The sequence below is a fragment of the Hyaena hyaena genome, unplaced genomic scaffold (assembly GCF_003009895.1).
Source record: "Hyaena hyaena isolate Hyena2069 unplaced genomic scaffold, ASM300989v1 scaffold_1087, whole genome shotgun sequence".
NCBI classification, from domain to species: Eukaryota; Metazoa; Chordata; class Mammalia; order Carnivora; family Hyaenidae; genus Hyaena; species Hyaena hyaena.
The window spans coordinates 166884-190152 of record NW_024081700.1 but is presented as its reverse complement, the minus strand read 5'-3'; the positions used below and the strand labels follow the sequence as shown (position 1 = coordinate 190152).

The 23269-nt window shown below is 41.6% G+C and overlaps 1 protein-coding gene across 3 annotated transcripts in view; it reads left to right on the top strand.

Moving 5' to 3' along the window:
• The window catches only part of PRMT2 (protein arginine methyltransferase 2), a 38520-nt gene that overhangs the window by 5902 nt on the left and 9349 nt on the right, over nucleotides 1–23269 (top strand). For all 3 annotated transcript variants that reach the window (XM_039222139.1, XM_039222141.1, XM_039222140.1), the window contains 4 exons: nucleotides 2802–2909; nucleotides 3583–3765; nucleotides 7999–8160; nucleotides 9156–9320. In XM_039222139.1, the coding sequence (XP_039078070.1) occupies nucleotides 2802–2909; nucleotides 3583–3765; nucleotides 7999–8160; nucleotides 9156–9320 (618 nt within the window). The remainder of the gene's footprint in view (nucleotides 1–2801; nucleotides 2910–3582; nucleotides 3766–7998; nucleotides 8161–9155; nucleotides 9321–23269) is intronic.

Sequence of the window (23269 nt, the reverse complement as noted above, 5' to 3'; positions counted from 1 at the left end):
CACTTTGTACTATTGTTGTAACATACTCTAATTCTTTGTATGTCAGAGCTTCATAATGAATTATTATTGTCTCTTTATGTTAAAGGTCTTTCTTATAAAGTATAAGAAATAGTCTCGTTTTCCTACATAATTACTTTTCTGGTGTCTTTACACCTAAACCTCTGGAAGAAATTAAAGACTGCGATAATGCCTGTTGCTGGTGAGTATTCAAGCAGAGAGAACTCGCTGCATTGCCGTGATGTGTGAAGTGCTGCACCCTTTATGGAAAGAATCTGGCAAATGTGTGAATGAAAACCATGCTTATTTTTCAGCCCTGATAATCTATTCTGTAGAAATAAAATATTGTTATATAAGGATAAATGTGTCCACATGTTTGTGGCCACATTGTTTATAGTGGTAGAAAGTTGGACACCAAGAGAAAGTCCATCAATCAAGGATGACTGAAGAATCCAGAAGAATTCCTGCTGTAGAGTATTATATAGTCATTGAAAATTGTAAGTTAGAGTTCTAAGAATTAGGGAGTCTCTTACAAGTTGTTACGTGAGTAAAAAAAAAAAAAAAACCCAAAATTTAAAATAAGGGCTTGTGACATCTTTCACAAAAAACTATGTTAGAAGAAAAACTGTTTATGCATGGTGTGTATGCACACGAGCGTGTGTGACATGAACATGGAGAAAGCATGGGAAGATGTGCCAGGTGACTGGTAAGGGTTAGGGGGGGCAGTGAGAGGCTGATGGTGTAGGGAGGGCAGGAGCAGGGGCTCGGGACAAGCTAAGAGGGAGATTATACTGTGTAAAATGAGTCACATTACTGTAGCAGGAAAGTGTGCAAAGGATACAGATAGGCAACTTACAAAAATGATGACCAAAAAGTACTCGAAAAACATGTTTGATGTCACTAAAAATTAAAGGCAGATGGAACTGGGGCACCTGAGTAGCTCAGTCAGTTGAAAGTCTGGCTCTTGGTCACGATCCCAGGGTCGTGGGATTAGTCCCCAGGTTGGGCTCCACACTGAGCATGGAGCCTACTTAAGATTCTGTCTCTCCTTCTGCCCCTCTCCCCTACTCACTCTTTCTCTCTGTCAAAAATAAAATAAAATTTAAAAAAATAATAAATTATAAAATTATTTAAAAAAATAAAGGCAAATGCAACTAACAAAGACAGTGTCTCTGCATCATACTGGCAGAGAGTTGAGTGATGATGCATGTCCACTGTTGATAAGGGGGTAGGAAAATCATTCACTTACTTTTTTTTAATGATTATTCAGAGAGAGAGAGAGAGCGTGTACGTGAACGAGAGAGAGAGAATCCCTAGCAGGCTCCACACTGTCAGTGCTGAGCCCGACATGGGCCTCTAACCTACCAACTGTGAGATCATGACCTGAACTGATATCAAGACTTGAATGCTTAACTGACTGAGTCACCCCAGCGCCCCTCACTTACTCTTATGTAGGTCTCAGGAGCTACCTTTCTGGAGGGTATTTGGTGATGATACCAAAATTTATAAAAGTAGGGTACCTCGGCTGGCATCTGACTCGGTTTTGGCTGGGGTCATGATCTCATGGTTGGTGAGATCAAGCCGTGTTGGGGTTTAGGCTAACAACATGGAGCGTGCTTGGGATTCTCTCCCCTGTGTCTCTGCCCCTCCCCTCCATTTTCTGTCTCTCTCTTTCTCTCTCTCTCAAATATACTTAAAAGTTATAAAAGTACAAGTCATCTTAATTTGCCAATTTCCCATTCAGGGATTTATCCTAAGAAAATTGTCATGAATAGACAAAATGATTTTAAGAAAGTTCATCTTACATAATTTACAACTTACAAAAACTGGAAACAGCTTAAGACTACAAAACGAGGAGATTGGATAAATAAATTACGATAATTCATAGAATGGAATACTGTCAGATATTAGAAATGTATTTAGAAGTAATTTAATGGGGAGGAAAATACTGTTTAATGAGTGGGAAGCTTGTCACAAGGCAGAATTCTATGATCTCAATAAACACCTTGTATGCATGTGTTATATGTACACTTAAAAAAAAAGCTGCAAAGAATATAAATGTTAATGTGTTAACCATCATTATCTCTGACCAGTGAGCAAGATTACAGATGGTTCTAATTTTCCTCTGGGTACACTTGTGCTTTTCCACATTTTCCAAAGACAATGAATTACATTTGTATTTAGGAAAATGTATATATTTTTGGGACAGGGTTGCTTCATTGAACTGGAACTTGTGGTTGGTGGTTCTCCCGCACCCGGTGGATGTCTTGCCGGCAAGCCTGTTTGTTCTGAGGGAAAGTGGAGACGGAGCACATGTGCTCTGGGCTCCCCTTCTGGGTCTGAGCAGCACGTGTCAGCAGCATTGCAGTCTGAGTGAGACTGCGAGGGTTGTACCAGGTCCCCAGCACCTTCCTGAGGCCTGCCCAGTTCTGCCATCGGGTCTGACGAGGTCCCCAGAGCACGAGGCCCAGAAACTGGCGTTCTTTCTCTAGGGCCGGTCACCACTTTGAGGGTGATGTTCAGGATCAGTTGCCAGGTAGACACTAAAAGTGCCTCTTTCTTACTTCTTTCTTTGATGTTCTCTTTAGGATGCAAATAATTCTGTACTTGAGACATAAAGTAAAGGTAGAGTGAAGGTGAGGTCCCTTGATCCTGCTAGTGAAGACGACCCAACTTGTATGATTAAATCTGGTCACACGAATCGTCATTTGAAACCGAATGAAATACCCAAAAGGCTGCAGGTTATTAGGATGGACAGAGAGAAGCACCATGGTCATCCCCTGTTCTTTCTTGGCTTTGAGCAGGAGGGAGAGGGTCTCATGGAGTATGGTGGCCAGGAGCATCTCCAGGAGGGCGCACACCCGGAAGAGTTTGTGGCCATCGCAGACTATTCTGCCACTGACCAGACGCAGGTAACCTGACGCATTTGCTCACGTGCAGTGGCCATGGACCTTGGGCCATGTTTTTGGGATTCAGCATGCTAAGGGGTAGAAGTAGATGTAAATTTTGAAAAAGTCACACCGAAGTTAAGTAAAGAAGTATTCAGACGTCCAGAGCCCAGTGAGACATGTGAGTGACCTTCTCTTCCCACCCTAACAAATTCTGATCCCAGGCCTCAGGTGAGAGATGCCTGGCTGAGGAATTGGGTGAAGTACCTGTTCCAATTTCTGTTTGGAAACCTTGGTTTAGAACCTATTCTAGTTAATGAAAACTAAGGCTATAAAATAAAATCACTGACTTGAATGTAGCTTTTCCTGCTTTGTAACCCAGTAAATGAATCAGCCACCATATAGCTGAGTTACTGTGAAGAGGCTGTTGAGAAATTCTGTCCTAAGCCATCTGAAAATGTTTAATCTTTCCTTTAAAAAATACCATGTGCTTTTCTTTCATGTAGATGTTTCATAAAAATCTCTAAACCTTGGTATCATTTTTACAGATTGTGAATCGGTATAATTACCCATTGAGTCCCTTTTGAAATAGCTGTGATTTGGGCCCCCAGGAATGGGGGATTTATCACTGAGCCACAATTGAAATACCAACTACAGGTTTTTCTTGAATTTTGACTTCTGTGTATGATTTTTCCAGCTCAGCTTTTTGAGAGGAGAAAAAATTCTCATCCTAAGACAGACAACGGCCGATTGGTGGTGGGGCGAGCGCGCAGGCTGCTGCGGGTACATACCAGCGAACCACCTCGGGAAGCATCTGGAGGAGTGTGACCCTGAAGACACCTGGCAGGATGAAGAGTACTTCGGCAGCTACGGAACCCTGGTACTGCATCCCAGACCCCTGTTCGTTCGGCCAGGTGCTGGCTTCTCCTCTCTAGTTTAACGTTAGCTCTGCCTGGACTGCTGCTTCTCGTGGATTAGAGCGGGGTTTGCAGACTTTTTCTCTGGCTTAGTAGGCCTTGCGGTTACTCAGCTCTGCCATTGTGGTGCAGAAGCAGCCATAAAACGATAAATGAGCATGGCATATTCTTTTGATTTTTAAAAAGAATTAAAAAATGTAAAAGTCATTCTTGGCTTGCAGTCCATACAAAAGATGGTGTTAGGCTGGATTGGCCCATGGTTGTTTAGAGAGATTATCTGAATAATGAGATTATGAACTTTTCTCAGTATTTAAAAAATAATAATACATATTACTTTAAAAATAAAATATAAAATAGCTGCACAAGTAAACAATAATACCTTTAAATAACTAACTTACTAGTTTTTGTGTGTGTGTGTGTGGTTTTTTTCCCCAATTTGGATAATACTATAGTCCAGACCCATAGGCCCATAATCCTATAGTCCAGACAGTTCCTATTTATATTCTAAAGCTAGATGAAAACAGATGCCTTCAGAATTAACATTGTAGACCTAATGTTGAGTGAAAGAAGCAAGACATCAAAGAACTTTTGATCCAGTTATATAAATTTACAAAGCAGTGTTAAAAGGTATTGTTTATGAATGTAAGTGGTGAGGCTCTAAAGATCAGGGAGCTGGTTCCCCCAAGAATCAGGATGGTGGTTACTGTTAAGAGGGGGGACTGTGATGGTGTCCATCTTGAAAATAAAATTGTTACTATATCAGCGAAATGGGTTTATTCGGGAATAGCTGGGGAACCGCAATCCAGACCCCGCAGGCAGTGGGGAAGAACAGGCAAGTCTGGAGAACCACCCAGGGGAGGCGCTTTTATAGAGAAGGGGGTGGGAGCAGGCGTGGCTTCTTGGAACAAAAACCCATTGGAGGGTGGTGACTGCTTCTCATTGGCTAAGTTTGGCATTTTCTCATTGGCTGGGCTGCTGCTTAGGCCAGGAAAAAATCTGGGTGGTAGAGTAGGCTTCTTCCTTTGTAGTTTGCAGGGCTCCGAGTCAGAGCTTCCTCTCTCCGTTTTTTCAGGGAGGTTTTCCGTCCTCATTTTCATATCAGCCAGGCTGGGGTGGGAAGGTTTGGGGTGCTGGCAGTGTTCTGCTTTGGTGTCATAAGTGTTTCCTATAGAACTATATTTGAGAGACTGTAAGGCACTTTTTAATATACTTTTTTGTAGATGTGTTACATTTCACAATTTAAAAAGTTACAGTAAATGAAAACTACCTGATGTATGTACATGATGAGAGCTTTCAAACTATCAAGAAAGAGCATTTTGTTGATTTTAAAAAGTCCATATTGGTGGTTTGCTTATTTAATGACTTTTTATCATGACAAGCAATGCTGTAATGGACTTCCTTTTACATAAATCTTGCTTACCTTTTACTATTTGTAGGGTGCATGTATATGTGTTTTACTTTGGTGGATCTTGCCAATTTGCCCTCCAGAAAGATTGGCTGATTACACGCCTACCAACAGTATGTGCAAGCTTATCTCACAACCACACATCGCCACAGTGAAAACAGATTTCTAAGCCTAAAAGGGAAATATAGTATCTCTTGATTCCGGTTTCTGTTTGTTATTTTTATTTTATTTATTTACTCTTAAAGTTTGTTTGTTTTGAGAAAGGCAGAGACAACGCACATTGGGGAGAGACAGAGAGCAGAGAGCGAGGAGAGAGAGAGAGGAAGGCGGGTGGAGAAAGAGAATCCTAAACAAGCTCCATGCTGCCAGTGTAGAGCTAGATGTGGGGCTCAGACTCACAAAACTGAGATCATGACCTGAGCCAAAACCAAGAGTTGGTCACTTGACCAACTGAACCACTCAGGTGCCCTGTCATTTTTTTTTTTAATGGTTATTTTTGAGAGAGGGAGAGAGGAGGGGCAGAGAAAGAGGAAGACAGAATCTGAAGCAGGTTCCACACTGTCAGCGAAAAGCCCCATGTGGGCCTGAACCCATGACCTCAAGATCATGACCTGAGCCAAAGTCAGCCGCTCAACTGGCTGAGCCACCCAGGTGCCCCTGGTTTCTGTTTTTTAAAGCCAGATTGGTCATCATTTATATTTTGTTGGCCTTTTCTATTTTTTTTTTTTTTTGGGGGGGGGAAGTGTCATATAATTTGCTTGTTTTTCTTTTTATTTGTGTCAGTTTCCCTTTCGATAAGCTGGTTAGCCCGTACTTATTACATGTTTTACACTTACCACCTGCCTGTTGTCTTTTTCCATGGAACTCTAATTTTCATGGTCTAATTTGCCCTTTTTTTCTTTGTGGCTTCTGGATTTTGTGTCCTACTTTCAAGACCTTCTTCACTCCAAGATTATAAATGTCCATACTTTCCTTTACTTTTGTGATCCCATTTTTAACAATGAAATATTTAAATCAATCTGGAATTCACTAGTTGTAAAGAATAAGGTAAAATTACAGCTTAATTTCCCCACAAATATCTAGCTGCTCCAGCACCAGTTATTGGATAATCCTCTTTTTCCTGATGATGTGCACTGCACATTTATCATACGTTAAATCTTTAAGGTCTGTCTGTAATCTCTGTTCTGTTTCATTGATCTGTTCATTTCTTCTGCTGCTTCAGATGTTTTTGATTATTGTAGTTTTTAAACATCTTGGAGGCTAGGTCTCTCTCTAGCAGTCCTTTTATTTTTTAGTACTTTCATGTCTAGGCTGGTCTCTAGTTTTTCGAAACTAATTTTATTAGCATTTGTTGTGCACCTTTCCCCAGGCCAAATTGGCTGGCATTTTAATTGGCATTGCATGGGAAGTTTACATTAATTTAGGGAGAAGTGACACGTTTGTCACATAACACTGACTCACTCCATTTCCTCAGCATTGTTTTATGCCTCTCAGAGTTTTAAAGTGTATTTCATTTTTTCATTCTTTATTTCTTTATTTAGGTTTTGATCATACTGGGTGCTTTATCTTTCTTGTTAAATCTATTCCTAGATGTTTTTGTGTATTACTATTGTAAGTGGCTGGGTGAAGTGTTTCATAAATATCAGATTAAGTTGGTTGATAGTATTGTTTGAGTTTGTGCCCTTACTGATTTTTCTTTCTACTTTTCTCTCAGCTACTGAGAGAAGGATATTGATCATAATTGTGAATTTGTCTTTTGTTGCATTTCTGTTGGTTTTTACTTGTGTATTTTGAAGCTTTGTTATCAGATACAAAAATATTTGGAATTTTTAGGTCCTTTTGCTAAAATGATTCCCATATTACTATGACCTGACTCTCTTCGTTACTGGTAATATTCTGGCAATATTGCTGGCAGTATTTTGTGTGATGAAAATGCCACCATCTAACTTCCTTCCCCTGGCATCAGCATGGTGCCCCTTTGCATCCTAGTTCTGACTTTCTATTAAGGTGGATCACTGCAGGCTGGATGGCTGGGTCTTGACTCCGTCTACTCTGACCCTCTACCCTTTTGTGTTAGGTCTTCAGTGTCTTTATGAGGAGCCGTGATGGGCTCATGAAGGCCCCGTCCAGACTTCCTGTTTGTGCTGACATAGTCTGGGTAGCTTGACTGTCCCCCTCTCAGCCATGCTGTTTGTAGGCTGGGTTTTTTGCAGCTGGAGATCTAAGGAGTGGGGTGTGAGGGATGGTGCTGTGGGTGCAGCCTCTCTGGGCTCTGATTACCACTTGCGGCTTCACGAACCATCTGGAGGAGCCTTTCTCTGGACATGGCTGGGGGCCTCGAGCGCACCCCCTCAGGGTCAGTGAGGTTGTTACTCCCTCCAGAGCTACAGTTTCGGGTGGGGCCCTGTGTGCCTCTTCTAGCATCTCTGCTGGTGGCTTGTCCACACTGTCTCGGTGCATACTTGGCCAAGGTGTACCTGATGGGGAATTTGGTGGTTCCTTCTGTCTCAGGTGGAAACAGTGCTCAGGAGGGTAATGTCTGCACCACCCCCTTGGTGATCCGCCCCTGCTTTTCTGCCCTCCTGGCTCTTGGGAAGGTGTAGGGAATGTATGGAAGGAATGATTTAAGTCCTTTGATTTTTTTGGTCTTGTTTTCTCTTTATTGCTCATATTTTTAGGCATGGGGTAGTGGGGTCAAGGGGGTTAGCTCAGTCTCTGATCTTCATTCTTAAACCAGAGCTCAGCATAGCTCAGATTATAAACAATGATTCTGAATGTGTATTTCTTCTAGAAACTTCACTTGGAGATGTTGGCAGACCAGCCACGAACAACTAAGTACCACAATGTTATCCTGCAGAATAAAGAATCCCTGAAAGATAAAGTGATTCTGGACGTTGGCTGTGGGACTGGGATCATCAGCCTCTTCTGTGCACATCACGCGCAGCCCAAAGCTGTGAGTAGGAGATAGCTGTCCCTTCAGCAGCTTCTGAGCTTAGTCTTGGTGTGGTCCCCGTGTGCGGAGGCCCCGTGTCGGCGAAGCAGGCAGTGTGTCTCATAGGCTGAGCCTGTCGGGGTTGTGATGTTGACTTAATGAGCCACAAACAGCACAGAGTAGAAGAGGAAAGAACAGAAAATATCTGAGTGAGTTGCATGTGGTGGGATAGTTTTTGGTAAAATGTTTATTTCAGTTGAGTAGAGAAACACGTGTGTCCCTGTGTTGGGGCTGGGCCAATGGTGTAGGTCACTGTCCAAGTGATATCCCTACACTGAGCAGGGGCCACCTGGCAGGGACAAGACAGACCACTCTCCGTGACACATGGCGGCTTCCCTTCACCCTCTTCCCTTTAAAGTTTGTGGTGTGGGCCGTGCAGAGCTGAAGCCCCACGATGGCCCCCGACACAGGTGAGTGAAGCTCCTAGTTTACAAGTGGAGCTATGGTATAGTGACCACTGGAGTTCAGGTGCTGTCGGAACCACAACGTGTGCACATAGGACCTTCTTCTGACAACCTGGACTTGAAATGGTCTCAGCCACTGATATCCATAAAGTCTGACTCTTCTCAGGCCAGTACTGAGAAGCTCCTGCGTCAGTTATGGGTTGTGTTGCTGCGTGTTTGGGAGCTGGGCCACCGGGTCTCACCCGGGAAAGGCCCCTGCAGTGGGAGCCCAGTGTGGGCGCAGGGGCTTCTTCCTGCCTGCGGTCCCCTGTCTGTGTTAGGCAGGAGAGGGAGTGAAGGTTAGGGGTGGCTCCCTTGCCAGGGCTCCATCTGTTGGAGGTAGCATGGTGTGGCCTAGCTGCCGTTCCTGCTGTCCGGCACTCTCCCTCCCTTCTGTCCTTGTTTGGTCTGATGCCGGCTCTGACTTGGCTGAAGCGACGGGCTCAGAGAGAGCAGATGACAGGCTGCTTTGCATGGCAGGACCCTCACTGATGGCACTTCTGCGATGTGCAGGTGTATGCAGTGGAGGCCAGTGAGATGGCCCAGCACACGGGGCAGCTGGTCATGCAGAATGGCTTCGCTGACATCATCACCGTGTTCCAGCAGAAGGTGGAGGATGTGGTGCTGCCGGAGAAAGTGGACGTGCTGGTATCCGAGTGGATGGGGACCTGCCTGCTGGTAAGGGGCACTGGGACGCGCGGGTGGCTGTGGACTGCACCGGGGAGCTACAGATTACAAGCAGGGGGTGTGGACTGGGTCCGGAGGGGCTGTTGTGAGCAGAGCTTCTCGGGGAGAGCTGCAGCTTTGTCATGGTAAAGTGAATCCACCTGGTGCTTTCCTGGCACTGACCTCTGCTTAGTGCAGGACAGCCTCGAGGCCACAGTCCCACCACTTGTAACAACATGAGGGGACCTCGAAGGCGCTATGGCAAGTGAAATAAGTCAGAGACAAATTGTGTGATCTCACTTATATGTGGAATCTGAAAACAACAACAATGCAAAACTCACCCATCAAACTCCTAGAAAAAGAAAAAAATTGTGGTTACCAGGGGGAAGAAGGCAGTTGGGGAGAAGGAATTGGAAGACCGTGGTCAAAAGTAGAGACTTGCAGGTACAAGAAAATGAGCAGGGAGGCTGTGACGTGTAGCGTGGTGACGTCAGTGACGTACAGGACAGTCGTTAAGAGAGAACAGTTGACCCTTGAACAATGTGGGTTTGAACCATGTAGGCCCGCTTACACATGGATTTTTAAAAAATATTTTTAGCGTTTACCTATTTTTGAGAGAGGATAAGTGGGAGAGGGGCAGAGAGAGAGGGAGACAGAATCTGAAGCAGCTCCAGGCTCTGAGCTGCCAGCAAAGAGCTCAGTGTGGGGCTTGAACCCACAAACCATGAGATCATGACTTGAACTGAAGTCGGATGCCTAACCAACTTAGTCACCCAGGCACCCCATAGTGATAAATATTAACTAAACTTATTATGGTAATCATTTCACAATACATGTAAATCAGGTCATCATGCTGCACATCTTAAACTTGTGATAATCTTAGACAAAAGTTGGTGACAGGTTGGTGGTTTTTTAAAAACAAAACAAGTACAATATGATTCGAATTTTTAAAAAATTGGAATAAAATAGTAAACTAAAATTGGAATAAAATAATAAAATAATTTATTTTTGAGAGAGAGAGCACAGCATGAGCAGGGGAGGGGGAGAGAGAGAATCCAACCAGTTTTTGCACTGTCAGCACAGAGCCTGATGTGGGGCTTGAACTCATGAACCATGAGATCATGACCAGAGCCAAAATCAAGAATCAGATGCTCAGTCAGCTGAGCCACCCAGGTGGCCCTATTTTGTTTTTAAAAATCATACGTGGCAGGGTGCCTGGGTGGCTCAGTTGGTTAAGTGTCTGGCTTTGTTTGGCTCAAGTCATGATCTTGAGGTTCCTGAGTTCAGGCCCCAAATTGGGCTTTCTGCTGTCAGTGGGGAGCCCACTTTGGACCCTCTGTCTCCCTCTCTCTCTTCCCTTCCCCTGCTCATGCTCTCTCTCTTTCAAAAATAAATAAAAAACCTTAAAAAAAAAAAAAAAGTCATACATAGCAGTGACCTAGCTGGCTCCAGGTAGGATGTTCCAGGTAGGACCGAGTAAGCACCTCCACTCTGTCTGTCCCAGTGAATGCAGCTATAGATCTAAGACAGGATGCAGGGAGAAGCTATGTGAGGGCTTTGAAAAGCATATGGTAACAGGAAGGTTGCGAAAGAAGACTAGAATTTGAAGTACAGGGATCTAGTCTTAAGTTATCGTTATTCCTTCTGTGGCTCTCTCTCCATACGTAACTTTAGTAATTTAGGTGAAAAAGACCAATTCTTTTGAAAACTGCAAAATTCTGCAACTCACCCACATTGAAGTAGATAGCTTGAATAATCAAATAACTAATAATGATATTAATTTATAGTTGAAAACCTTCTGTGAAGAGAAATTTGTAGGCCTAAATTATTTCACTGGTGAAATCTACAAACACATTTAAGGAAGAAATAACACGAGACCTTAACAACGTCTTTCAGAAAATGGAAGAGGAGAGACACTTCCCATCTCATTTGGTGGGACTGGCATTACCTTAATACCAAACCCAAACCAAAAACTATAGCCCAATAACTCATGTTCATAAAGGCAAAAATCCGAAAGAATATTATGAAATGTAATCCTGCAATACGTAAAAGGAATAACACTACAACAAAGAAGAGATTATCTTTGGAGTTCAGGGCTGGCTCAGTATTTAAAAATCAGTCTATATAATCTACCTTATTAACAGTCTTCAAAAGAAAAATCACATGACGCTATCAATGCACAAAAAATTTGACAACATTCAAAATAGTTTTAAATTTTCTATTGAGATTCCTTCCTTGATCTGTGTGGTTTTTTTTGGAAGTGTTGTTTAGCCTCCCAAGTATTTTTTGATTTTCCAAATATCTTATTGATTTCTAGTTTAATTGCATTTGGTCTCAGAGTAGACATTGTATGACTCCTGTTCCTTTAAGTTTGTTCAGATGTGTTTAATGGCCCAGAATGTGGTCTGTCTTGACGAGTGCTCCCTGTGAGCTTGAGAACAAAGTGTATTCTGCTTTTGGGGGAAGTGGTCTCTAGATGTGCATTGTAGCCAGCAGATAAATGATGTTGTTGAGTTCAGTTGTGTCCTTACTGATTTTCTGCTTGCTGGGTCTGTCCTTTTCTGATAGAGGGGTGTTGAAGTCTCCAACCACGTTAGTGGATTCAAATGTTTCTCCTTGCAGTACTATTAGTTTTCACCTCATATAGTTTAATGCTCTGTTGTTAGGTACATACATGGTAAGGACCGTTTGTTATGTCTTCTTGGAGAATTGACCCCTTTATCATTATGTTATGCCCCTGTTTATCTCTGATAACTTCCTTCCTCTGAAACCTGCTGTGAAATTAACATAGCTACTCCTGCTTTCTTTTGATTAGTGTTAGCATTGTATATCTTCCTCCATCCATTTACTTTTAGTTTATAAGTGTCAGTATATTTAAAGTAGGTTTCTTGTAGACAACACTTAGTTGGGTATTAGTTCTTGATCCACTCCAACAATCTTTGTTTTTTTAATTGGTGTATGTAGACCACTGACATTCAAGTGATTATTAATATAGTTGGATTAGTACATCCATCATATTTGTTATTGTGTTCTATTTGTCGTTCCAGTTTTTTTTCTTCTACTCTTTCTCTTCCTTTTATGTTTTCTTTTTAAGCAAATAAAGTTAGGGAATTTAATGAGCATAAATTAAGGGTGAATTAATTTAATGCTCAGAGGTATATTGGTTTAGAACCTAACATGAACATGCTTTGAAAATGTAAACTTAAGATTCATATTTTTGTAAATTGATTGCATATTTACTTTGTAGACCATTTCCAATTTATAAAAATATTTCTCAGTTGTAATTTCTCTTGAAGCTCACTTCTTTATCTGTAATCTATCTGTCATCTATCTTCACTTGCATTAAGGTGTAAAATTATAAGATACTTAAAGTAGGCAATATGGTGATTTGATAGCTGTATACATTATCAGTAGCTTCCCCTCGTTGAGTTAACACACTCATCACTTCCAATAATGGTGTCGTCAGTCATAGTCCCCACGCCGTATAATACTCAGACCTTATTCATCTTATAGTTGACAGTTTGTAGCCTTTTGCCAACATCTCCTATTTTCCTTAACCCTGAGCTCCTGGTAACCACTTTTCTACTCTCTGTTTATATGAGTTCAACTTAAAAAAATTTTTTTAAAGATTTCACGTATAAATGTCACTGTATTGCTTACTTTAAGTATCTTATAATTTTATACCTTAATGCAAGTGAAGGTAGATGACAGATAGATTACAGATAAAGAAGTGAGCTTCAAGAGAAATTACAACTGAGAAATATTTTTATAAATTGGAAATGGTCTACAAAGTATTTGTCTATCTCTATGTGGCTTATTTCATTTTAGCATAAGGCCCTCTAGATTCATCCATGTTGTTGCATATGGCAGGATTTCCTTCTTTCTCATGGCTGAATAATATTCCATTGTATATATCTATATCTGTATATATCACATTTGTATCACATTTATATCTCTTTCACATTTCCTTTATCCATTCATCTGTCAGTGGACTTCTGTTGTGTCCATAACTTGGTTATTATGACTAATGTTTCAGTGAACATGGGAGTGCAGATACGTCTTTGAGATAATGATTTCCTTTGGATATAAACCCAGAAGCGGGATTGCTGGATCACATGGTATTTCTGGTTTTAATTTCTTGAGGAACCTCCACACTGGTTTCTATAGTGGCTGTACCAGTTTACATTTCCACTAACATTGTTCCAGGGTTCCCTTTTCTACATGTTCTTGCTAGCATTTGTTACTTTTGTCTTTTTGATGATAAACATAACAGGGGTGAGCTGACATGTCATTGTGGTTTTGATTTGCATTCCCTGGTGATTAGTGATACTGAGCACCTCTCATGTACCTGTGAGCCATTTGTATGTTTCTTTGGAAAAAATGTCTCTTTGTCCAATTAAAAACAATTTTTTCTATTAATTTGTTATGAGCTCTTGTATGTTTTGTGTTTTCACCCCTTATTAGATATGTGGTTTGCTAATATTTTCTCCCATTCCACAGGTTACCTTTTTGTTGATGATGGTTTCCTTTGTTGTGCAGAAGCTTTTTTGTTAGATGTGGTCCTACTGGTTTAGTTTTGCTTTTGTTCCCTTTGCTTTTGGTGTCTAATCCAAAAAATTATTGGCAAGATCAGCGTTAAGCTTATTCACTGTGTTTTCTTTTAGGAATTTTATGGTTTTAGGTCTTATGTTCAAGCTTTTAATCCATTTTGAGTTGATTTGTGTGTGTTGTAAGATAGAGGTCCAATTTCACTCTTGTACAGGCAGCAATCCAGTTTTCCCAACACCATTTCGTAGAGGTTATCCTCTCCGCATTGCATATTCTTGGCTTCTTTGTTGAAAATTCATTGATAATGTATGCATGGGTTAATTTCTGGACTCTCTGTTCTGTTCCATTGATCTATGTGTCTGTCTTTATGACAGTACAATGTTGTTTTGATTATGATAGTTTTGAGAGAGAGAGAGATAGAGCACGAGCTGGGGAGGGGCAGAGAGAGAGGGAGAGACAGAATCTGAAACAGGCTCCAGGCTCTGAGTTGTCAGCACAGAGCCCAGGGGGCTCAAACCCACGGACAGCGAGATCATGACCTGAGTCGAAGTCGGCCGCTTAACCGACTGAGCCACCCTGGTGCCCCTGGGTTGTTTTCTTAATTTCTCTTTTTGATAGCTCATTGTTAGTGTATAGAAACACAACTAGTTTTTACACATTGATGTTGTAGTCTATAACTCTACTGAATTTGTTTATTCTAATAGAATTTGATTTTTGGGTGAAGTCTTTAGGATTTTCTTTTTTTTTTTTATAAATTTTTTTTAATGTTTTATTTATTTCTAGGAGAGAGAGAGAGACAGCGTGAGCAGGGGAGGGTCAGAGAGAGAGGGAGTCACAGACTGAAACAGGCTCCAGGCTCTGAGCTGGCAGTCAGCACAGAGCCCGACACTCGAACCCACGAACCGCGAGCTCATGACCTAAGCGAAAGTCGGACGCTTAACCGACTAAGCCACCGAGGTGCCCCTTTAGGGGCATATAACATGACATATAACATGTCATCTGCAAATAGAGACAGTTTAACTTCTTTCTTTTTTAGATGTTTTTATTCTTTTTCTTGCCTGATTGCTCTGGATAGGGCTTCCAGTAAGTACTATGTTGAATAAAGTGAGAGTGGGCATCCTTGTCTTTCTTATCTTAGAGGAAAGCTTTCTGCTTTTCAGTGTTGAGTATGGTGTTATCTAGGCTTGACATAGGACTTTCATTATGTTGTTATATGTTCTCTTAATACTCAGTTTTTTTAATCTGTATCATGGAATGTAGTTGACTTTCATCAAATGCTTTTTTTTTTTTTTGCATATATTGAGATGATCATATGATTTTCATCCTTCATTTTGTTAATGTGGTTGTATCATGTCTGTTGATTTGCTATGTTGAACCATGTTTGCATCCCAGAAATAAATCCCACTTGATTATGCATATGATCCTTTTAATGTACTGTTGACTTAAGTTTGCTCATTTTTATTTGAGGATTTTTCCATCTATGTTCATCAGCGATATTGGCTTATAATTTCCTTGTAAATTGTCGTTGTCTGGCTTTGGGTAATGCTGACCTTGTAAAATGAATTTGAAAGTGTTCCTTCCCCTTTGGTATTTTGGAAGAGTTTGAGATTTGGTATTGATTTTTTAAATGTTTGATAGAATTCACCTGTGAAGCCATCCGGTTGTGGAAAAGTTGGGAATTTTTCGGTGACTAATTCAGTCTCCTTACTAGTAGTTGGTCTGTTCAGATGGTCTTATTTCTTCACAATTCTGTCTTGGAAGGTTGTGTGTTTTTTAGGATTTTATCTATTCTTCTAGATTGTCCAATTTGTTGGCATATAATTCTTTATAGCAGTTTGTTGTGGTCCTTGGTGTTTGTGTGAGAGCAGTCATAATGTCTCTTCTTTTATTTCAGATTTTATGTATTTTAGCCCTTTTCTTTGTGACTTGGTGAGTCTAGCTAAAGATGTGTTTATCTTCAAAAAACTAGCTCTGTTTCATTGGTCTTTCCTGTGCCTGTTTAGTCTCTATTTCATTTATTTCCACTCTGGTCTTTGTCAGTTCCTTCCACTAACTTTGGGCCAGTTCTTTCTTTACTTCCTTAGGTGCAAAGTTACATTGTTTATTTTGAGTTGTGTTTTTCCTTAAAGTAGGCATGTATTTCTATAAACTTCCCTGTTCAGCCTGCTTCTGCTGCACACTGTGTGTTCTGTTCTGCTGTGTTTCTGTTTTCATTTGTCTCAGGATATTATTTGACTTCTCTTTTGAATCCTTTTACCCATTGATTGTTCAGGGATGTTATTTAATTTCCACATTTTTGTGAATTTTCCCAGTTCCTTTTTTTTTTTTTTTTTTTTTTGCTTTCTAGTTTTATACCATGATGGTCATAAAAGATGTTTGATATGACTTCACTCTTCTTACATTTGTTAAGACTTTTTTTGTGTCCTAACATCTGTTCTCTCCTGGAGAATGTTCTGTGTGTACGTGAGAAGAATGTGTTTTCTGCTGCTGTTGGAGAGAATGTTGTATGTACGTCTTACCAGGCCATCTGATCTAACATGTAGTTTAATTAAATCAGTGTTTCCTTAGGGTGGTTTGTTCGAGTGACCGATCCACTGTATATATATTTAGGTTCTCTACCTTTTGAGGTTTTGATTGGGCTTTTTATATGACTCCATTTTCTTTCCTTTCTGAGCATATCAATTATACTTTTTTTTTTTTAACTTTTTAAGTGGTTGCCCTATAGTTTGCAATATGCAACTGATCCAAGTCCACCTTCATGTAACCCTGTGTCACTTCATGGATGGTGTTCCTTGTAACAAAATAATCCTGATATCTTCTTCCTGTCTCTTGTAACATTGTCATTCACTTCACCTATATATAGGCATATGGAAGCATGGGCATACTTATAGACATAAGCAAGCATGGTCAGATACTGTGTTTCTATTGTTTTGAACAAATTGTTAGATCAGTTAAGAAGAAAAAAAGTTTTTAGGTCATGATTTCGCTGTTCGTGGGTTCGAGCCCTGTGTCGGGCTCTGTGCTGACTGCCAGCTCAGAGCCTGGAGCCTGTTCAGTCTGTGACTCCCTCTCTCTCTGACCCTCCCCTGCTCACGCTGTCTCCCACTCTCTCTCTCTGTCTCTCTTAGAAATTAAAAAAAAAAAAAATTTTTAAATTTAAAAAAAAAAGAAAAGTTTTAATGTTATCATCACTTGTTCCTTCTTCAGTGCTTTTCTTTCTTTATGTAGATCTATAAATTTCTGATCTATATCAGGTCCTTCCCTCTAAAGAACTTTTTAACATTTCTTACAAGGCAGGTGTACTGGCAACAAATTCCCTCCGTTTCTATTTATCTGAGAAAATCTATTTCTCTTTCCTTTTTTAAAGTAATTCTAGATTGGTGGTATTTTTTTTCTCAACACTTAAAAATTTTTTTTAAATGTTAATTTTTGAGAGAAAGAGAGAGAGAGAGACATATAGAGTGTGAGTGGACGGGGAGGGGCAGAGAGAGAGGGAGACACAGATCTGAAGCAGGTCTAAGCTGTCAGCACAGAGCCCTACATGGGACTCAAATTCATGAACTGTGAGATCATGACCTGAGCTGAAGTCAGATGTTTAACTGACTGAGCCACCTGGGCGCCCCCTCTCTCAATGCTTATAATATTTCACTCCAGCTGTAGCAGGATTCTCGCACGGAGAGTCGGGACACTGAGCCTTTTCTTTCCAGGAGGCAACTTTATTCCAGCCGGCATCGCTCAGTTGTGTTCGTACCCAAAGAACTGAGCTCCAGACACCACGTAGCATGGTTTTTTATGTATTTTTTTTAACTTCTTTGTCTCCCATATGCGGTAACACACAAACATGCAGTCTGATTAAGTGGTCTCATGTTACAAGGTCGTGAAGAATGTTGTCACATACGCGAAGTGGTCTCATGTTACAAGGTCAAGGTCGTGAGGAATGTTGTCACGCGAATAGCAAGGTTGCCTTGAGATTTCTTTTTTCTTCTTTTCTTAGGGAGGGGACCTACCTCATTTCCCCCCCTTTGATGCTCAGACTCCTCTATTTAGGGTCAAAGAGCATCATCTTGGTTTAGAGGTTTATATTTTTATAATATGGTTACATGAATGGACATCTCTTTTTTTCAAATTATGGCCTCAGTGAGACTGGAGGCAGACCCTACAACCAGGGGAGCCAAGCAGGGTAAGATTAAGCACCCCTCCTAAAATTAGGAGGGTAATTCCCATGTGGGTTTTGAATCCTCCAGGAGTTGAAAACCATCCTCCAAATAACTCCCTGGGATTCCAGGTCTGGACAGGGACGTGAGCAGCCTTTCTCATTCGACCTGTGATCTCTAGGACTTTTCCCTCATCATCTATCTGTAGGCAGCAGTTGCTCAGGTTAAAATTTCCACAGACACCTCTCTCAGAAGCAAGCACGCAATCTAAGGCCAAGCAATGTTGATAGATGGTATTGTACGTTTCTGGTTGTTGCTTGGCTAGTTAGTTAAGAGCTCTGGCAGTTTCATTGGTTATAATTTTTACAACTGCTTGCAGTGGAATTATGTGGTTTAGCATGTAAATGGGAATGTAGTAGCCCCAATACCCATCCTCTGTCTAGGTGGCAGGGCCATAATATTGGATTATATGCTTGGGAGGTCATTTATTATCTTTTGAATTGTTAATTTGTAAGGCATGCTGCCTTTTTTTTTTGAGTCTCCCTGTCCCCATACACTTGAATTCCCAAATGTTTTTCTCTGGCAAGTGGAGGCAGGAAGAAAGATGGACAACTAGTTTCCAGCACACATGACCCTGACCAGACTGAGGGAAGTATAATGTAGGTTCTCCTTCCACATCTCAAGTACAGTCCACCCAGGATTTGTCATTTGGTGGTTATGTTGACATTGTCTCAGGCCTCTGGAGATGAGAGAAGTGAGACAAGGGTGGGGATCTGGCTCAAGGTGACCTGGGGTCCCCCACAATTGGGTTTTCTGGGCAGTTGAGGTATAAAACCTTTGGCCCATGCCTGTTAAGTTTTTAACAGAGATGATGGTGAACTTTTTCCCCACTAGGCAAGACAGTTTTTTTTTCCAGTAATTTAGCTTTTGAGAAGCAAAGCCCTGGTAGTAGGACTGAGGTATTTCGTTTTATTATAAGATTTGTGGGGATCTAGTATTTTTAGTCTCTTATGGCCATTGTTTTCTCATGTTGGTACCATTGAAGTATCCTATCCACAAAGGGAAGTTGCTTGTTAACAGAAACCTCTCACCACGTTTCTAGCCAGCCGAGGGTGGCCTCAGCCAATCCTGTGGCAAAGAGTAGAGGAAGAATCAATAATAATGAGAAACAAGGTGTGACAGTGCATCACGGTAAGGAAACATATAAAAATAAGGGCAGTCTTTTGTTTCACCAGACCGTCGATTCCTCAAGCTTCTGCCGTGCATAGATGAGTCAGCTTCCGGAGCAACTAAAACAGGGCTGCGGTCTCCCGGAGCCTCTGGCGTTGCGGATTGCTGCTTCTTCCCTATGGTCAGCTTGCATGGTGTTGATGGATCCTGAATGCACTCCCAGTTTTGAGATGCCGGCTTCACTTTGCTGTAGTGAATCCAAGGACCCATTTCAGCTACTTTTACTGCAGTAGCGGTGGACAAAATGATAGTGAACAGGTCCCTCCAGAGGAATTTTAGGGATTGGACATTTCATTCCTTTATCTGTATCGCATCTCCTGGTTTAAAGGGCTGAGCGTCTATAGTCAGATTTACAGGCAATCATTCTCTGACCCAGTGGTGAAAGGTGGTTAGGGTAAAGCCAAGGGCCTGCATCTGTTGTTTTAGGGTTACATTGTCTGTCTCATTTAGATTCCCCCCATATGCCCCTGGTTATGGGGGGAAGGGCACCCATAAAGGATTTGATAAAGGGAGAACCCCATCTGCTGTTTCCGCCTCCCACTTGCAGCTGCAGTCTGCCTCCCTGAAGGTCCTTTATCTCTCCCTGCCTGATATTCCCCCTTTCCCTATTTATTTCTTCCCTGGAACAGGGCCTGTAACTGCTGTTGGGGAATAGGGGATGATGACCGTTCTGGCTTCTGCAGGCTGATAAGGGACAGTGCAGGGGTCCGGCAGCTAGAGTCTACCCAAGGGTCAGTTGAGTGGCCCACAGTATGGTTTTGCAGGAAGGCCGGCAGGCATGAGGCAGCATAAACATTAGCAGACACACAGAGAATAACACAAAGTAAAGATTATATTGACCAACAAGATGGCATCTTAAGATCATGTCTATAGTTTCCAAACTTGTCAAATAATCTAGGAGAGACCCTAACTTTGTAAACAGCATATGTCAGGGAGTCATAACCCAGGTGATGGAGAAGCAGGAGCAGTGAGTAATGGTGGCTCTGCTTCCAAGAGTTTGGCCCTAACTTAAGTTAAAAAAATTTTTTTAAGCATCTAATGCTTATGAGGTATTATTTAGAGTTTTGCTTAGTGTAAGCAGACAGTCTGCTTTATTTTGATATGTAAAACTTTCAGGTAAATTTTTAGATAAGCCAAACCTGGGTATTATTTTATAAGGCAGTATTTTTATTACTTTTTGTGCCTTTTCTTTACTTGGAGGGGAAAGCCCCTACCCAATTAGTAAAAGTACTAACCCATTCAAACAGAGGTTGGCTTTTTTTTTTTTTTTTGACCTTGGCAACTGAGAGAGATGTAATTGTGTCTTTTCCTGGATATTCTCCAATTCCTTGATTGTCTGGGAGAGCAAGTTTGTGGTTGAAAGGATTGTTCTTGAGACATACTTCATAGCCTGATACCACTTGCAGAACTGTCTTTGACAATTTTTTTTTCAGTAAACATCTTTTGAGCCATTTGATAAGTTTTGTCCCTCCCTAAATGAAAGGTCTGATGCTGTGTTTTAATAATCTTTTAGCTCTGTGAGCTTGGTAATAGTAATTGCCCTGCTCTGTTTTAACCATTCCCAGAGCTAGAGACAGTGTTTAGGTGTCAGACCCCAGTTTATTTATTTGTTTATTTATTTGGGGGGAGGAGAGAGGAGGTAGGATTGAGTTTAATAATTGATATGGCAGCAAACTATTTTCCTGAACCCTGGTATCTATAGCCTATAATACCCAGTAATTTTCAAAAACTCACATCATTGTTTATCTGTCCTGAGTTAGTAGCACCAGAGTCTCTTAATTTACTTATAATGTCCCTTTCTAGCAAGGGAGTAAGGCTCTCTGGCATTATCAGGAAAGAATGAGAAAAAAATTAGTCTTCCCCATATTCATCCCAGGGGCTGAGAGAAGAATTTAGTTAGAAGTTTCCCAGAGGTGCCCCTAATCATCATGCTGCATTTGGGTAGTTGGCCTGGAGTGGAAAGGAGGACAGAAAAGGGAGCTCTGGTGTTAAGAAGGAAATCAACCAGCTTTCCTTCTATATTTAGAGTTACCTGAAGCTCTGGATATCTGACAGACCGTTGGTTGAGGTTTAGAGCTCCTAAACATATATAACATATATTTATAAATGTCCTAAATATAAAACATATATTTATCTAAATAAATAAATGTTTTATTTATTTCTAGGAGAGAGAGACAGACAGACAGACAGACACAGCGTGAGCAGGGAAGGGTCAGAGAGGGAGGGAGTCACAGACTCTGAAACAGGCTCCAGGCTCTGAGCTGGCAGTCAGCACAGAGCCCGATGCGGGGCTCGAACCCACGAACCGCGAGATCATGGCCTGAGCGAAAGTCGGACGCTTAACCGACTAAGCCACCCGGGTGCCCCAGGATGAATTCAATCTTAATTTATCATGTAAGCAAAACGTTAATGTTTTAGGTTACCAAGAACTTTGAAAGCTGTCTTAACAATTACCTCTGAAAACTATGAGACAGACAAAATTAGCCATCACTTTACATCATCCTTTTGTTAACAAATTGGAACAGAGATAACAGGAGCTTATCTGACCTTCAGCAAATCTAGGTAGAATAAAAGTTTGTTTCTGGTTTGTTTTTTTTTTTAATGTTGATAAACATTGTCTATTTCAAACCAACTAACTTAAATTAGGTTAAACACTGAATACATTTTACTCGAGTCCACATAAGACAATTTGTTCCCCATGGCTAATTTTTACCTGGAACATTGGTGGGGAAATCTGACTATGGTGGTCTTCGCTCCTCAACATCTAGGGTGGGAGGAGGAACTGATGGTGCCTGAGGCATTGAGGGGTCAGTTTTGCAGGCCGCCCTCTCCGGTGGTGCAGAAAAGGAGTGGGGGAAGGGAGGGCAAAAGAGGAGAGGTGCTAGCAGAAGGCAGAGAAAGAGAATTCCCAGTTTTAAGTCTTGTCAGCCCAGACAGAGGAGCAGACTTCAGGTTTCTTTTGTTTTGTTTTCCACCAGTGGAATTAGGCAGTCCCTGTCATTTGGGAGGAGATGGGGGAATTTCCCCGAAACAAAAGGAGTTTTGGAAGCTGCTTGGGAATGTTCCTTGAAGTCCCTGTTCTGAGGCAGAACAACCAGAGACCGTTGGCTCTAATTATCATAGTCAGTGACCCAGTAAACGAACAAGAGACGTGTCCCCATACACAGGTACATGGCGACTCCAACCTGCCGCCCAGTGCCCAGTGCCTTAGAGTTGCAGCTTCGTTCCTCTTCCCTTGCGGAATTACTAGTGCAGCTCTGGGAGGTGATCAGACTCCCCTTCTGCCTGTTACGGGCAGGTCTGCCAAAACAAACCGGATTCTCACCAATCTGACAGGCGCTCCCTGAGCCAGTTCCTGGGCCTCGTGGGTTCTGTTAGTACACACAAGGTGCTCGCCCCAGTGCCCCGGGAGGGCTAGTCTGAAGATCAAATGGTCCGCTGGGGCCAGGAGCTGCCTCTCCCTGTGCCCTGAGGTTTGTATTCCCGGTAGCAGAGGAGGTAGAAACTCACCATCTCTGAATCCCAGATGAGCCCCCAAGTAATGTAGCAGAATTCTCACACAGACAGTCGTGACACCGAGGCTTTTCTTTCCAGGAAGCAACTTTATTCCAGGCGGCATTGCTCAGTTGGGTTCATACCCAAAGAACTGAGCCCCGGATACCACGTGACATGGTTTTATGTATATTTTTTACTTCTTTGTCTCCCATATATGATAACACACAAACATGCAGTCTGATTAAGTGGTCTCATGTTACAAGATTGTGAGGGATGTTGTCACATATGCGAATAGCAAGGTTCCCTTGAGATGTTCTTTTTTTTTTTTTCCTTAGGTAGGGGACCCTACCACACACTCTTCTCTTGCCTATGTGGTTTCTGAGAAGTGATACGTAATTTTATCTTTGTAACTCAGTGGATAGAGTGGTTTTTTTTCTCTCTATTGTCTTTAAGGATTTTTTCTTTATCTTTGAGTTTTTATAGTTTGAAAATGATATGCCCATACTGTTGTTGTTGCTTTTTTTTATTTTTTTT